The sequence below is a fragment of the Theropithecus gelada genome, chromosome 1, assembly GCF_003255815.1.
Source record: "Theropithecus gelada isolate Dixy chromosome 1, Tgel_1.0, whole genome shotgun sequence".
Classification (NCBI taxonomy): Eukaryota; Metazoa; Chordata; class Mammalia; order Primates; family Cercopithecidae; genus Theropithecus; species Theropithecus gelada.
The window spans coordinates 209447697-209464397 of record NC_037668.1 but is presented as its reverse complement, the minus strand read 5'-3'; the positions used below and the strand labels follow the sequence as shown (position 1 = coordinate 209464397).

Sequence of the window (16701 nt, the reverse complement as noted above, 5' to 3'; positions counted from 1 at the left end):
TCCAGCCTCGGCAACAAGAGCAAAACTCCGTCTCAAAAAAAAAAAAAAGAGAGAAGCTGATGTTTATAGTACTTACAGACTTCCTAACTACCACTATTTGTGTCCCCCAAATTTGTTTTCTACCCATTTTCTCATTGAGAGAGTATAATCATAATCTCCTACTCAACATCATTAAAGGGCATAGTGTTTGAACCAAATCAGCATTGCCTTCTTCTCAGTGTTCACTCACCTTTGTCATTAAGTCATTTTCTGTAACCATAGTGCCATCTTTTATACCTGATTTTTCCTAAATGGACTGGATATTCAGGCATCATGATCACTGGGCCTATAGCCCTGTGATCTTTGTTAGTGTCCCAGCTTTGTTATATACTAACTACAGCCTTTGACTAGTAACTTAACCTCTCCAAACTTGAGTTTCTTTCCTCCTCATTACAACCAAGATAATAGTACTCATACTACTTTCTCAGAAAGCTGCTGTAAAGTGTTTCCAGTGTTTGTGAAAGAAACTTGTAAACTGTAGAATACCGTGTAAATATACAGTACTGCTGCTGAACTGTTACTGACTCTTAATTGTATGGACAGCCTTCTTTTTTGACTCTCTTTCCATGGGAAGTTCTCTTACCATCCTCTGATTTCCATTACCTACATAACACCTGCTGCCTTATCATCTGTCCTAAAATGTATCCCATTCCCTGAGCTCTTTAGAAATGGAGGAAGCTACTTAGGGGAATTTTTAGCAGTGAAAGCAAGAGGAGCAGTGACTTGTTTGCATAACCCTCAATATCCCTGACCAAAATATCACCACCATTTGTTTATAGCTTACCAGGAAACTGACGGAAGTAAGAATAAAGAGACAGTGAAAAACAACTTTACTAGGAACTTTAGTAAGATTTTTTTTTTTTTAGTTTTGAAACATATCAGGCTGCATTAATCAGAGCCTTTTTATGCAGATAGAAATATATATATGCAAACACAAACAAGTTATAACCATAAATCATGGCAAAGCTGGTAATAAAACTAAATTGGAAATGAATCTACAAAATAAATGAAAACACAAAAACGTATTATAGAATCAGTATGTCCCTTACTGCACCCTTTTTGGGATTATTGTAAATTGGGAAAAACAGAAATATGTACAGTGGGAGTTAGATATACAATACATTCTACCTGTCAAAATACACTGACATAAATTTGTGAGCAGATTTATTGCTGTCATCAGTAATCTGGATTTACAAACATCTTGACTTTCCAATGAAAAGTGAAGAAAAATAAATGAAATCATCATCAGTATTAACTGAATGTTTTCAATGCAATGTTAAAGATACAAGCTTTCAATCAAATTCTTTCCACCTTTAATTACTAGGCATTCCTTCTATTTAAGAGTTGGGTACTGTTACATTAGATTGATGCGTTGAGAAGAGAGGACAAAGATAGACAGATAACTTTGAAGAAGCTTTCCAATTCACTAATATATTTTCACCAGTGCAAAGACAAGCATTTAGTCAAATTGTTTTTGCCAAGTAAATTGACTATTAGTTTAGCAGATCCAAAGCTTGAATAAAGTTGTTTAAAATTCTTTTTATTTTTTTCTAGCTTTATTGGAATATAATTGACAAATGAAATTGTATATATTTAAGGTATACAGTGTGATGTTTTAATATATGTATACATACATTTTGAAATGATTACTACGGTCAGGCTAATTAACACATCCATCACCTCACATAGTTAGCATTTTTATGTGTGTGATGAGAATATTTAAGATCCACTATCTTCGCAAATTTCAAGAATACAACACAGGGTAGGGGTCAGCTGGTGTGGAAAAGAGGACCTGTCAGGCCACACAGAAAATTAACTCAAACCTGAATGGTGCCTCTGTGGTTAGGACTGAGGGATTTTGTACCAAAGGCATAATCCCATCTTTTACATTCACATTTATCTATCTTTCTTCTCCTGCTTAACAATCTTTAGAACTATTAGAAGCAATCCCTCTATTTATATGTACCCTGTTTCCCCACCAAAGACATAAAATGAGGAAAATAAAAGCAAAAAGCAAATAAATGTGTGAAGTACACACACATTCACACTCAAGCTTGGATTTAATCAATCCTGAATCATTGTGTTAAATTTATCTAAATATATATACATATATACACATACATCTACACACAGGCGCGTATACACAGTATAATATATTTTAATTGGGAAACAACATTTCGACATTTGGCTCAAAGTTACAGAATATTATTATATCTGACACGTTTCTAACTGTTTCAAGAAATGTTTACCTAACATTTTTGAGATTTAAAAAAAATAGTTGTCAGAAAAGTAGAAGTATTTTTCATTCTTTTAAAACATGATAATCTTTGATTTGTCCTTTTTCAAAGGTTACTAGTTGTGCTTGGGTGCCTGACAGTTGCCAACTGTTTACTGGAAGCAAATGCGGTGTCGTCACAGCCTACACAAACAGATTTACAAGCAGCACGGTAGGTTCTGGGCTTTCTGTATGGGTAGTATGGGACTTTGTCAATGAAGGGAAGAAAACCTTTATGAAGTATAATTCATTTTGCATAAGATTAACTTAAAATGTTTATACCTTAATCTTCTCCCTACATTAGGTCTTAAAAATCTTTAGGGTTTATTAGAATCATGAAAAATCTTGAAAACAATTGTAGTAGTCCTATTTTTTTTCAGAGACAGTATTTGAGTTATGATCTGTTTTGTATTTAGGCTTTTAAATGACATTTGGTGCTTACCTGTATTTGCGATATCAACCTGAATGCTTAGGAGTATACTGTAAGAGTCTATCAGTTTGAAAGCTTAGAAACCCTAATGTCCAACATTCCCATACCCTCTGGGTAAACTAAATGACAGCAAAATCTAAGTAGTCTGTCTGGATTTGTACCACTTACTGGAAGAAATTTTATTATTTTTTAGCCATTCACTGAACTCCCAGGATTTTAGAGTTGAATCATAAAACAGGGAAGAAAATAAGACAGATTATGCAATGCTTCTTTTAATTTACTGTTTTGGGGGGATTGTTTTGTTTTGTTTTTGTTTGTTTTTTGAGACAGAGCCTCCCTCTGTTGCCTAAGCTGGAATGCAATGGCACAATCTCAGCTCACTGCAACCTCTGCCTCCCAGGTTCAATCAATTCTCGTGTCTCAGCCTCCCAAGTAGCTAGGACTACAGGCATGCGCCACCACGCCCGGCCAATTTTTGTAATTTTAGTAGAGATGGGGTTTTGCCATGTTGGCCAGGCTGGTCTTGAACTCCTGGCTTCAAGTGATCCTCCCACCTCGGCCTCCCAAAGTGGTGGGATTATAGGCATGAGCCATCATGCCCAGCCTGTTTTTGTTTCTTCAATCTGCCTGTGGTGCAGTTGAGGATATGTGGCAAGTTTAGGTTGATAACTCAGTAATCATCATTCTGATCCAGAATTTTCACTGTGCATTTTTTCCCATTATAATTTTCTTTATAGTATTAAATCTCTTCTACTGGGTGAAACCTGTATTTCTAGCATAGGGTGACTCCCAGGTTCTTCCTTTTCTTTCTTTCTTTCTTTTTTTTTTTTTTTTTTGAGACAGAGTCTCACTCTGTCGCCCAGGCCTGAGTGCAATAGTGTGATCTCGGCTCACTGCAACCTCTGCCTCCCGGGTTCAAGTGATTCTCCTGCCTCAGCCTCCAGAGTAGTTGGGATTGCAGGTGCCCACCACCACACCTGGCTTATTTTTGTATTTTTAGTAGAGACGGGTTTCACCATGTTGGTCAGACTGATCTTGAGCTCCTGACCTCAGGTGATCCACCCACCTCGGCCTCCCAAAGTGCTGAGATTACAAGTGTGAGCCACCATGCCCAGCCAGGTTCTTACCTTTTTTTCCAAGCTTATTCCCTTTTGAACTCTTGTTAAGTTTCTTTGCATGGTCCCTGAGGTATAAATGTGACCATATTTTGTTTCTGTCTGTTAGTCTAAGGAGCCATTAAAATGGTTTAAGCAGGAGTTATATGATCCAATCAGCATTTTAGGGAGACCACTGTAGAGCCTGCAAGGGGAAGCACTTCCAAGGGCATGAGACTGGGAGCCAGGACACCAGCGAGAAGGCCACTGCAGTGATCCAGGCAGAAAGCAAAGAAGGGCAGGTTTAGGAGCCAGAACAGTGGAGTGTGTGCTCTGAGAAAGGCTCACATCCAGGATAAAGGACCACAGAAGAAGGACATCCAGACATCAGGGAGCCTGATAAGTTACACTTGAGCTGGATCCTAAAGGATCAATCTACTATAAGTGAAGGAAAGAGGAAAGAACATTTCAGGCAGAGGAAATAGTTTACACAAGACCTGGAATCAAAGACTTGGGTTTTTGGGGGGTGGCAAATACTTTTCTGTGTAGTTTAGAGTGTAATGTGTTGGGGAAGAATGACAGAAGCAGGGCAGGAAAAGATTGAGGCCAGTGATGAGGTTTTTACGTGTCATGATAAAAAGAATGCTAAAGAACATAAGCAGGGCGTGGTGGCTCACACCTGTGGCCCCAGCACTTTGGGAGGCCAAGACAAGAAGATTGCTTGAGCCCAGAAATTTGAGACCAGCCTGGACAACATAGCAAGATCTTGTCTCTACCAAAAAACAAAAATAAAAAAATTGGTCAGGCATGGTGGTACGTGCCTGTGGTCCCAGCTACAAGGGAGGCTGAGGTGGGAATATCACTTGAGCCCAGAAGGTCGAGATCACAGCAGTAAGCCGTGATCACACCACCGCACTCCAGCCTGGGCGGCAGAGAGAGACCTGACAAATTGTTTTTTAAAAAGGATATAAGCAGAGAATATAAGTGTCATAACTTTTTGAATGTCTCCTTTTATCACCTTTTGATTCCCAAAGGCTTAAAATGAATGGTAATTTTATAACATCTGTAATAATCATGCTGCCGTTGCCTTTGATCTTCTGAGCTCCCCTTTCTGACTTTCTCCCACAAATCTAAACCCTGCTTCTAGGGCAGTTGTCTGCTTGTGCACTTGGATCATTTTGCATCATGACATGGACACCTTTTTTTAAAACTGGCTTTATCTTTTGCTTTTTATTTCCTTTTGCTTTTGCCAACACTTTGAACAGCCTTGTTCTTAGTTTTCCCTACTTCTCCATTTTTAATTGTACGCTAACACAGTGTGCAGTACGGGTTTTAGAAAAGAGGTTAAGCTGTCACTATAGGAGTATTTGTGCACAGGATAGCTTTGAGGAAGCAGATCAAGAGCATAGCTATTACAATTTAAATACTGCAAGACATATACTTCTTTTAGTTTTGAGGTCATGACACACTTGTGAAGGTTTATGTTGCTTAGCTTTCCTCAGTTGTATATTGGCCTTAAAGCAGATTTTTCAGCTAATTTTTATAGGATTTTTTCCACCTATTAGGTAATCAAATCATGAGATTAATAGTTACTATTAAACAGTGCCAAAAAATCTAACTTAGTAGTGTAGTTTTATCAGTTTGTTTTGAGGGGAAATTACTTGGGTATTTGCAGGCATTGTTGTTGCTTTTTCCCAGGGATCATGTTGCTATTCTGGCATCTCTAAGGTTGTGATTCTGACCCTGAGCCTGTGAGATTAGCAGGAGACACCTCATGTTCACTGGTTTCTGTTCTTCAGCTTTCCTGACCCACTGAATGCCATGGTTTTAAAAGTGTTCCTGTCCTCCCTTGGATTGTCTTCCACACAAACAAAAGATGGCCCCCCACAACCCAGTGCCACATGGGATGTGGCCAAATCCTTGTTTGAAAATACTTTCAAGGGGATCTTATGAAATACTTTCCTTAGCTAGTAAGCATATCTAACTTTGAGCACCATAAGTTTCTGTTGGAGCACCCAAGATAAAGTCTTCTAAAATGCATTCTAGGTAACGATGAATTAGTTGACTTGTGATATGGGATTGTTACCTATAAGCCATTTAAATGTTAGAGGAGAATATCTTCTAAATGTGATCACTGATAACATTTAAATGTTAGAGGAGAATATCTTCTAAATGTGATCACACTGATCACAACAAATAGTTGCTGTCGGGTTATTCTGTCACTAAGTAACGTGGCCGTGTCATCTTCATATAAGTGAACACCTATATATCTGTTCTCTAACTTGAGGGTGGTAGAAGAATATGTATGCAGCTTATACAAGATAGTATTACTTTGTTCAAGAACAATATTTAAAAGAAGGCGCCAGCACAAGAGACCTGCTGTACTCACCGGAAGTTATTTTCTGACCCGTCAGTGAATTGTCTAGTAATATTAGCCTTTGCAATCATTTCAAAGTGCAGAGTTTATTAAACAATTATCAAATACTACTATTAGGAGCCCTGTGTTGTGTTTACCCATAACTGTTACTCATTTTACAGAGTAAAAGGTGGAGAATAGGTCAATAAATCTGTACTCTCTGTTTCTTCTGACATATTTTTTACAATAATGAATGGGATTGACTATGGTCAGTAGGAGAATGGCCTAAAACTTTAGGAAAATATTGGCCCAAGGAGACCAGACTTGTAACTTATCAAGTAGAACCTTAGCCTCAGTTTAGTTTTAATGTCAAAGTAACTCACTAATCTGTACTCAGTGAATTGGAGATAGTTGTTCTGTTTAAAATTGGGACACTGGAGAAAAACAAAGTATGTGTGGAAAAAAATAAAACAGAACTTCTAGAAATGACATAAAAATAATAGTTAATATTTACTGAGTGCTTACTTTGTATTAGGCATTGTTCTAAACTCTTTACATATTCTGATGTATTAATTTTGGGCTCAAGTATCTTTATTTTTCTCTATATTCTTTCATCTGATTACATTTCTATGGTTTTAACTATTGGCCCTAAGCATAAAACAGATGTGAGGATGATCATTCTAAGTGCTGTGCATTGTATTCCAGCCCCAGGTTGTCTGGTACTTTCCTTTCTCATCTCCCACCTGGCTCGTGGCCTCTCTTGCATCAGTGGTGCCTGCTGTGGGCTTCCTGAGGCTGCACAGCATGCTTCTCACTGCTTGTCTGCCACATGCTTCTCTGGGGCTTCCTTTCTGTGTGCACCAGCAGCCTGCTGAGCTAAGGCACCTTCCCTTTCCTTGTTGCTCTTCTCTTTCTCCACTTTCCTCTTGGGCATACAGGGTCTTGCCCTGTCGCCCATGCTAGAGTACAGTGGCACCATCACGGCTTACTGCAGCCTCAACCTCCCAGGCTCAAGTGATCCTCCTACCTCAGCCCCATCCCCAACCCCCCACCAGTAACTGGGGCTACAGGCACACACCACCATGCCCTATTACTTTTTAATTTTTTTTCCAGAGACGGGTTCCCACTATGCTGCCCAAGCTGTTCTCGAGCTCCAGGGCTCACCAATCCTCCTGCCTCAGCCTCCCAAAGTGCTGAGATTACAGATGTGAGCTACACATTAAATCTTCGCAATAACCCTTTGATGTAGGTTTTGTCATTATCTCCATTTTTACGTGAGACCACTGAAACATACAGTTAATCCTTCTTGTAACCTGCCCAAGGTGTCACAGCCAATTCATTGGAACAGCTAGTTAAGCAGCAGATTACAGAATTAATGAACTGAAAAAAATTACACAGAATATAAAATAGAAAGATAAAGAAAAAAATGAGGAAAGAGGGGGTATGAGGGCTAGAATGAGAACATGCAAATGTGGTGAGTAGTTATAGGATGAGAGAATGGGAGAAAGGCCCAGTGTGAAGAGATGACGACTGAGATTTTCCCACAATTAAAACTTGAATTTTGGGTTAAAGAATCACAGCAATTCTTCGCAGGAGAAATAGAAACGAGTCAAACCTCTCTCCTTCAGGTGTCCCCCTGACCATTGTCCCAGCTCAGCCCTTTGCATCCTGCCCGGGTCCCTATGTTGACCTTCTCACTGGTGTCCTGGCCCCCAGTCTCATGTCCCTGGAAGTTGAGTCTCCTTGCAGGCTCTGTGATGGCCTTCCTAAAATGCCGACTGCATCACATTACTTCTGCCCCAGACACTTCAGTGACTGTTTATTACTTGGAGGATAAAATGTAGGTTGCTAGGCATCACACACCAGGCTCCGTGATCTGACCCCTCTCTGCCTTACTGCCCCCTCTACTTCACCACCCCATTTCTTCCTGCTCCCTACCTACCCTGCTCCCAGTATCATTGGCAGTGCCACTTTCTCTCATATCTCCTTTCCCTCACACATGCTGTCTTCTTAGCCCAGAGTGCCCTTTGACAGCCCTTTTTCTTTGAGTAAATTCTGCCAGTTCTTCAAAACTTCAGTTCATAGGCCGTCTCCCAGGGAATCCTGCTTTCACTCCCTGTCCCCAGTCTGAGGAAGCGACTTATCTGTGGGTCCCCGGAGTTCTCTGTGAAAATCATCTTTGGTAGCCCTCACTCCTTACTGCCATGGAGCTCCCGGAGGGGAACCACATGTGCATCCCCAGCTCCTGGTTTAGTGACAGGCACACAGTAAGGGATACTCAGCAATGTTTGTTGAATGAATAAATGTATGGGTTGCATTCCACATTACCCCTCTCTCTCTCTGTAATATGAAAATCACTTGTAGGCCGGGCACGGTGGCTCACGCCTATAATCCCAGCACTTTGGGAGGCTGAGGCGGGCGGATTGCCTGAGGTCAGGAGTTCTGTACCAGCCTGCCCAACATGGGGGAACCTCTTCTCTACTAAAAATACAAAAATTAGCTGGGCATGGTGGCAGGTGCCTGTAATCCCAGCTACTTGGGAAGCTGAGGCAGGAGAATCACTTGAACCCGGGAAGTGGAGGTTGCAGTGGGCCAAGATTACGCCACTGTGCTCCAGCCTGGATGACAAGAGCGAGACTTCGTCTCAAAAAAAAAAAGAAAAAAAGAAAGTCATTTGTTTGTCCTTATTTAAAATATTTGTAGGCCAGTCAAGTGGTTCATGCCTGTATTCCCAGCACAGCACTTTGGGAGGCCTTCCCAGGTGGGAGGACCACTTGAAGCCAAGAGTTTTGAGACCAGCCTAGGCAGCATAGCAAGACCCCATCTCCACAAAAAAAAATTAAAAAGTAGTTGGGCATGGTAGTGCACGTCTATAGTCCTTTTATTCAGGTGGCTGAGATGGGAGGATCACTTAAGCCCAGGAGTCTGAGGCTACAGTGAGCTATAATCACACCTCCACACTACAGCCTGGATGACAGAGTGAGACCCTGTCTCAAAAAGCAAAAACAAATAAACAAAATTATGATCATGGCCAATGGCCAACAAGAGGTTTCCTGTTTCTTAAAAAAGTTGTTCAGAATAATCCTCCCCTGAAACAATGAAGATGGGATAAAATATATATACAAAAATATATCTTTATAAAATATATTCATGTTTTCATATAACCTATAAGTATATATTTTAATATAATGTAAATATATACTAATAAAATATATTTTTATTCAGTCTTAGTTTGTGTGTGTGTGTGTGTGTGTGTGTATATATATATATGGCCTTAAAAGCATTGAAGATCTGACAAGCTAGTAAGAAGCTACCAAGCCAGAGAGGTAAATAAGCAGGAAGGAACTTTAGCCCTGAGGACACTGTCAATCCTGAAACACTGACACTGTCCTTGGACAGCCTCTGTGGAAGAAATGGAAAACAGAATCCAGGAACTAAGCAAGCTGGGGAGTGCCAAGAGAGTGCGCCTCCAAAAGGCTGGTCCCTAACGGGCTGTGCTCTCAGAATGAAAATGAGTTGCATGGGAGAACCCTTGCGTGGAGTTATATCCTGGGCTGGAATTCCCTGGGTTGTCTAGGATCCTCAGAGACTTCACTTTGCATTAAGGTGGCCCCAGGCTGGTGTGGTGGTCGTGTCATCTGGCAGAAACAAGGAAGTTACTTGCATTCTGTTCCACAAATAGAGGAATTCCCACAAATAAATGTTTTAATGTAGTGACAAATACACAAAACCAGGCACACACACAAAAAATGCAGTTAAGAAAATAATTTATGAAAAAGTTAAAAGTATTATAACTTTTATAATTTATCTTATTATAAAAATAAATATCATTTAAAGCAACCTTGATTGCCACTTGAAACTTAGGAAGTTTTCAAAGATTTAGAGTGGGGCCGAATCACAAACTCAATGCTGCAACCCAAGCAGAAAAGGAAGGGGCTTAGGTCCTTTAGAGCAGGGAATTCCTTGATCCTACATACCTCAAAGCATGATCTGAAATGGGTTATGGGCATATCCCAGTGGCTCTGCAAACTCCTGGCTGTGGAGAGGGTCACAATCCAAGAGCCAGAATGGCTCTAAAGGGAGGGCCCGGGGGTCCAGGCCTCCGACTCTTGCTCTTGTTAAAAGCTGATCTGGTCGCTGTGACGGTTTTCAGTTGAAGGTCACATGCCCTAGATAAACAGGCAGTTGCTAAACAGCTCAAGCCAGTTGTTCTAAGGAATAATGTGAGCCTGGTATTGCCTGGTCTTTTGATTCTTTAAGTGTAAAATATGTATTTTTATGTATATAAAAATATGTAACTGGACTACAGAGCAGCTAAGATAGATGGCTATACCTAATATATCAACACAGATATATTTCAGAAACAATGGTGTTTTTGAGAAAAGGCAAGATGCAGAAGATACCTAAAAAATAATACCATGTATTTAGAATTCATAAACATGAAATACAATATAATGCATGTATGTATTATACAGTATGTTGTTTATGGCTATAGTAACATAATAGAAGTATAAAAGCTTACATAGGAACATAAATACAAAATTTAGGATAGTAGTGACTTCTGACAAGAGAGAAGAAATAGGACATAGAACAGTACAAAATTATATGTACAATGTTTAATGCTTTATTTAAAAAATAAATTGATAATATGAAATGTTAAGATTTGTTAAACTGGGTAGTTAGTATATAGGTCTTTATTATACTTATTCTTTCTACTTTTCTATAATTTTGAAGGGGAAATATTGAAATGCTTTATGATAACACATAGTTAACCTAACAAAGCAAGAGTCAAACCCTGTGTGGACATCTGGTATCCGTGAGCCAATGTGGCCCTCAGAGCACCAGTTTGCAAGCTTTGATTTAGAAAGTCAAGCCATAACTGTTGAATATCGGTAGCATTAGGCCCCATCACCATTGGTAACAGCACCAATTGGTATGACACGTTCTGAAAGTATACTGTCAAGAACTATAAAATTATTAATATTCATGGACCCACTAGGAAAATTTTGGAAATTTTAGCAGAGACAGGGTTTCACCATATTGGCCAGGCTGGTCTCGAACTCCTGACCTCATGATCCACCCACCTCGGCCTCCCAAAGTGCTGGGATTACAGGCGTGAGCCACTGCACCCAGAATTTTTTTTTACAGAAGCATTTCTTCTTAAAAAACTTTAATTTAATTATTTATTTCCCAAAGGTCTGCCCTCTAATTTACTAAAAACCTTTTATACATGAAGAATTTATGGTATTATCTATAATTTGAAAAAAATAGAAATAATTTTAAATGTCTGTCAATGAAGAATACTTGTAAATTATGGTGTACTAACTGTATAGAATATTATAACATCATTAAAAATTATTTTGAAGACAATGTCAAAACAGGAAAATGCTTGTAGGAGAATATGTAAAATATAAAATAGGACATTTTTTATGTGGCAGTATTACAACTATAAAAATACATGTATATTTGAACAAAGATTGGACAAGAATAGACAAAAACAAAAAGCAGATAAGTTGAAATTATGAGGAATTAAAAATTTTTAAATTTCTTTCTTTGTTTTACTCTGAATAGGATTGAAGAATGATATGTTTGAGAAGACCATTTGAGTCACTTTGGTTGTTTTATTTTTGAGATACTATACTAGAATACTTTTTGTTGTGATTTTTATCTTATACTTAATTTTAAAATTTCAGCCATCAGAGATAGAAATGGAGACTCAGATACATCTCTATGGTCACACAGAAGAGATAACCAGCTTATTTGTTTGCAAACCATACAGTATACTGATAAGTGTGAGCAGAGACGGAACCTGCATCATATGGGATTTAAACAGGTACAGAAGAAGGTCTCCAAATCAAACACAGCATTTTTAATATATCCATTTTTGCTATATGAAATAAACCAAAATAATATCTTTACATTATAATCATTTTAACCATGAAACACATGCTTAAAGGTAGTAAGATTACCTTTATATTTTATTGAAGTCAAACAATCAGGAAAACATGTATGCCTTATGTACAATAGGTACATAGACTGAGAAAAAGAATCACAAAATAAGAGAATGTAATTATATTTAATGATCATATACAAATTCATGTCTTTTGTCTTTCAGGTTATGCTATGTACAAACATAGACTGAGAAAAAGAATTACAAAATAAGAGAATGTAATTATATTTAATGATCATATACAAAATCATGTCTTTTGTCTTTCAGGTTATGCTATGTACAAAGTCTGGCGGGACACAAAAGCCCTGTCACGGCTGTCTCTGCCAGTGAAACCTCAGGTGACATTGCTACTGTGTGTGATTCAGGTGAGCTTGCTCCAACCCAAAGCACAGGGCTGGCTGGTGCTCTAACAGCGCATTCGGCCAGTGGTTACCTCCTAGGTCAAGCCGTTCTCTCAGGTCCCTGCCAGATCTAAATACTTTGGTAATAGCATGTACATGTGTAGAAGTACAATATGGTCTGAGATTGAGTTCATCAATTTAGGCCTCAGCTTATGCAGAAGTTAGTACTGTCATAATTTAACTGTTTTCCTGATATATGTAAAATTACATTTGAGTACATGTTAAGCTAAGCAAATTATTGTTACATAATTTTTTGAGTGTTCTTGGTTTTGACTTTTCTCCCCTTTTTTGCTTCTGCTTTATAACTATTACCTTTGTTACCCTCCTCCTGTGAAAGAACAAAATTTTAACAAATTGAGTTGAAAAATTGAATTAGCTTTTATTAATGATTAATGAATCAGGCACATTCCATCTATGAAGTAGAAAGGTACCCCAGTGAGCTGAGCAGAGGGGGTAGGCTTTATAGGCAGAAAAAGCTGAAGAAAGCAGAAATAAGGAACAAAACTCAGATTGATCCTTCCACAGTTACCTTCCTTAGAGGATTAAAGCAGAAGGGACTTCCTTATCATACCAGCTCAACTCAGTGATCCCTTATCATCGATTGCTGTGAATCTCCTGTTTTTTGGAAAACTGGCCCATTTCCAAGTTCAGTTTGATTAGGTGTCACCTTGCACAAGTGACTACTCCATTCTGGTTTAATCTGGTATGTTAGGGCCTAGTGCAGGAGCTCAGTCCAAAACATTGGCCTACCATAAATTTTATTTAACACTTCTGACTAAATGAAAAGCCTCAGCAGATGCCCAGCTTGAATATATGTCTTCCAGTTTTGGAGAGAGAGCAATAGTATAGAACAGTAAATGAAAGTATAATTTGCCTTAAAAATTACATGACAAAAATATATCACCTAATGAAGAGTCTTTTGTTGTTGTTGTTTCATATATACATGTTAAGAAACCAATGCATCCAGCAGAAAAGAATAGTTGGAAAATTCATGAATTTTCTGTTTGCATTTCTGTTTTTAAGGGTCTTAAGATGCAAAGGATCCTTTGAAAAACTGCTTCTTTCTTCTGTCCATTCAGTGTTGGACATACCTATAGTGGGTAGTCCTCTATCCTTTGCTTGCATTTTTTACATTCTTTTCTTCTAACACAAAACGTATGGTGTTTTTCCAGACACCAACCAATTCTCTGACACCAACTGGGTGTCCAACTGTATAGTTCAACTGTGACACTAAAAGTTTGCAAATTTGGAGGATGCCATGAGCCCCACCCTCAGGTTCAATAATTTGCCAGAATGACTCACAGAATTCAGTAAAACACTGTTTATACTTAACAACTATCATGTATTATAAATGATAGAAATGAACACCAGCTGAAGAGGTGCAAGGGCCAGGTCTGGAAGTGTCCTGAGTGCTGGATTGTCTGTCCTCCTGGAGTCAGGGTTGTGGAGTTAGGGTGCATCACTTTCTGGCACATAGTTGTTAGAAACAAGTGCTTGGTGCCATAAAGAAAAACTAGCACTTAGAAAATTTCTCAGGAAGGCACATTTACTTCTGCAGAAAGGTGCTGCCTGTGTCCGACCAATCGTAAGAGCACACCGAACAAAGGAGAGAAAGGTTTTTATCCCTAACGCAGCTCCTGTTGCTGTGTCCTCTCCTCATTGGCTGGAGTCGGACTGCACAATCTAAACTAACCCAGTTGGCTAAGACTTAAACTTTTCTAAATATGGTAAACATGCAGTTTGCCAGAGGAGGGGAGGAAGAGACTGTTGCTAAGGCAGAAAGGGTAGTTTACAGAACAAGTCTGGGCATGTCTGGGCGTGTAGAGGTTTGCTAGTTACAAATTAAGCAAGAATGGGGGCTGTGTACAGAGCAAGAAAGACCAAGGGAGCTTGGAACTTACTATTTCTGACACCTTTCCCCCTTTTGATTTTATAGTTCTTCCTCTTCAGATTTCTTAAATTTTTCTAACATCTCTTGGCTTTGTAGTTCCTTTTGGTTGTTTAAGAATAGGAACTTATTTGAGTAAGGTTGGGGAGAATAGAGAGAGGTTTTGGTAAGGGCTTTTTCTATAAGCCTTTGCCTTAATCCACGAATACAAGGTATGATGCAGCAACTTACAAGAATGAGTACACTGATAACAATTGCAAGGGGGATAAAGACTGATGCTATGAGTCCTTTCTATTTTCTAAACCATTTTTCTATGAATTTTCGGCTAATTTATGTGCTAGGGCGGTAAGGCCCTGTAAGGCTTTTGTGATTGTTCTATTGGGGACTGTGTTGTTAGGGATAAAAGTACAACATTGGACTCCAATCATGACACAGACCCCGCCCTTTTTGGCCAATATTATGTTAAGGGCTATTCTGTTTTCCTAAGCCATCTGACTGGTAGGACCTAATTGTTCAGCTATTCCTTTAATGGCATCCCTAGTATAGTTAGCAAACTTCTGTTGATTACAATAAAGGTAATTTATCCAGTCTACATTTTTGTTTGCAGTTACCCATGAGAACAATATAGATTCAAATCCTGCAGCTGTTTGATTCCTGGCTTTAAATTCATTTAGCACCTCTTGTGGAACTTTGATGGCATTTATATATATGTGAGGATCAGAAGACCTGAGGGGGGCACTTTTTTTTTTACAATTGTTCTTTCTATTTGGTTGATGAAATGCCAGGGTGAAAGGGATGGCTAATTGGATTACAGCGCAAGTGCCGCTCCACTTACTTGGCAGAGTACTTAATAGTGGTCCACTGCAGTACTACCATACATCCGATTGGGGATGAACAAGGGCAGATTGGCTGGTTAACTCTTGAAAAGGCTTAGATTCACTGCATCCTGTTAGGCTTCCAAGGAATTCCAAATTTTCCCCCTGTGGTGAGAGACACAAGGTAAAATTGACAGTGTTAATTGGAGGCCAAATAGCTCTCAAGGGCTGACCCATAAAGCCTTTAACTTCTGGGAATAGTAACAAGAGAGACTGGCAGGCCTTATTGCCCCAGGCTGTGGGGTCTTGGAAGAGAGCTACTCTGCAGTTCATATTTTGTTGGTCAGAGGACCATCCAAGTGGAAAGCGGACGATTTGAGTCTCTAGTCTGCCTGTTGTACAAGCGTAACAATTGCTTTTATTTAAGGTGTGAATGGAATATTTAATCCATTTCAGCCAGGCATTTATATCTTGGTACCCAGTTTTTATGGCTAAAGTTTGTTTTAAATCCTTGACTTTTATTACAACTACCTTGATTTTGTCATTGGGCATGAAATGGGAGATGGTTTGATTGGATGGGCTTGGGGAAGGGGTAACAATAGAGGATAGAGGGGAAGAAACAAAGCGCTTTTCAAAGAAGCCTATAGAGTCCTTTCTAACGACATTTTCTCCTAGACCATAGAAGCGCCTAAGGTGGGGTTAGAGTTACTAGAGGTAGGGATAGTAATAGAGACGAGTAGCGGGTTGCACTGGTGGGTTTGACAGTTGTGGGCGGTGGGGGTGACTCCTTTGGTGAAATGGAGGTAAGGCTTTAGGGTGGCGCAATCATCTGAGGATGTCTAACCTTGATTTTTGGTGATCTAAACAACATATGCCCATTGAGAATGTAAACTGGGGAGAGAGTGCTGATCCCCCCACCATAGGCAGGATAAGGGGGCAGTAGCGGCTTCCCTGGAGGGGCAGAGGTATTTTTCTGATGCTATTTCTCTTTGGCATTGAAGGTTCCTGCAGGGTATAACAAAACAAGCATTAAAAGTCATAGTTTGGGGTGAGCTTGACTTAGTTACATTAATAGTAAAATGGGGGGAGGTGGTTAAGGGAAAGAGAAGAGGAAAAAAAAAAGAGAGACAGACTGATTAGACTTTTCTTTTTAACATGACTTTGGTGGGAGTTGGCCCTGGGACAACAGTCCATGGCTTTGAAGAGGGCAGTGCTTTCTTGACTTGGGTTTAATGGGTCTACCCTTTTTCAGCAGTTGGGATTACTGTTTCAGTTGTTAAGAGCAGCAGGTAAGGTCCTTCCCAGATGGGCTCGAGCTTTCCCTCTTTCCAGCTTCTGATAAGGATGTGATCTCTGGGTTGGTGTCGGTGAACTGGGAATTTGAGGGGTGGAGTTTGTGCTAGGAGGCTTTGAGTCTTCAGGGAGTAAAGGGTGAAAGACAGATTAAATACAT

At 39.4% G+C, this 16701-nt stretch overlaps 1 protein-coding gene across 1 annotated transcript in view; it reads left to right on the top strand.

Annotated features, from left to right (window-relative positions):
- LYST (lysosomal trafficking regulator) overlaps positions 1-16701 on the top strand; it is a 216845-nt gene that overhangs the window by 188624 nt on the left and 11520 nt on the right. Inside the window, exons 48-50 of the mRNA XM_025402839.1 lie at positions 2388-2486; positions 11888-12027; positions 12412-12509. Coding sequence (XP_025258624.1) covers positions 2388-2486; positions 11888-12027; positions 12412-12509 — 337 coding nt within the window. The remainder of the gene's footprint in view (positions 1-2387; positions 2487-11887; positions 12028-12411; positions 12510-16701) is intronic.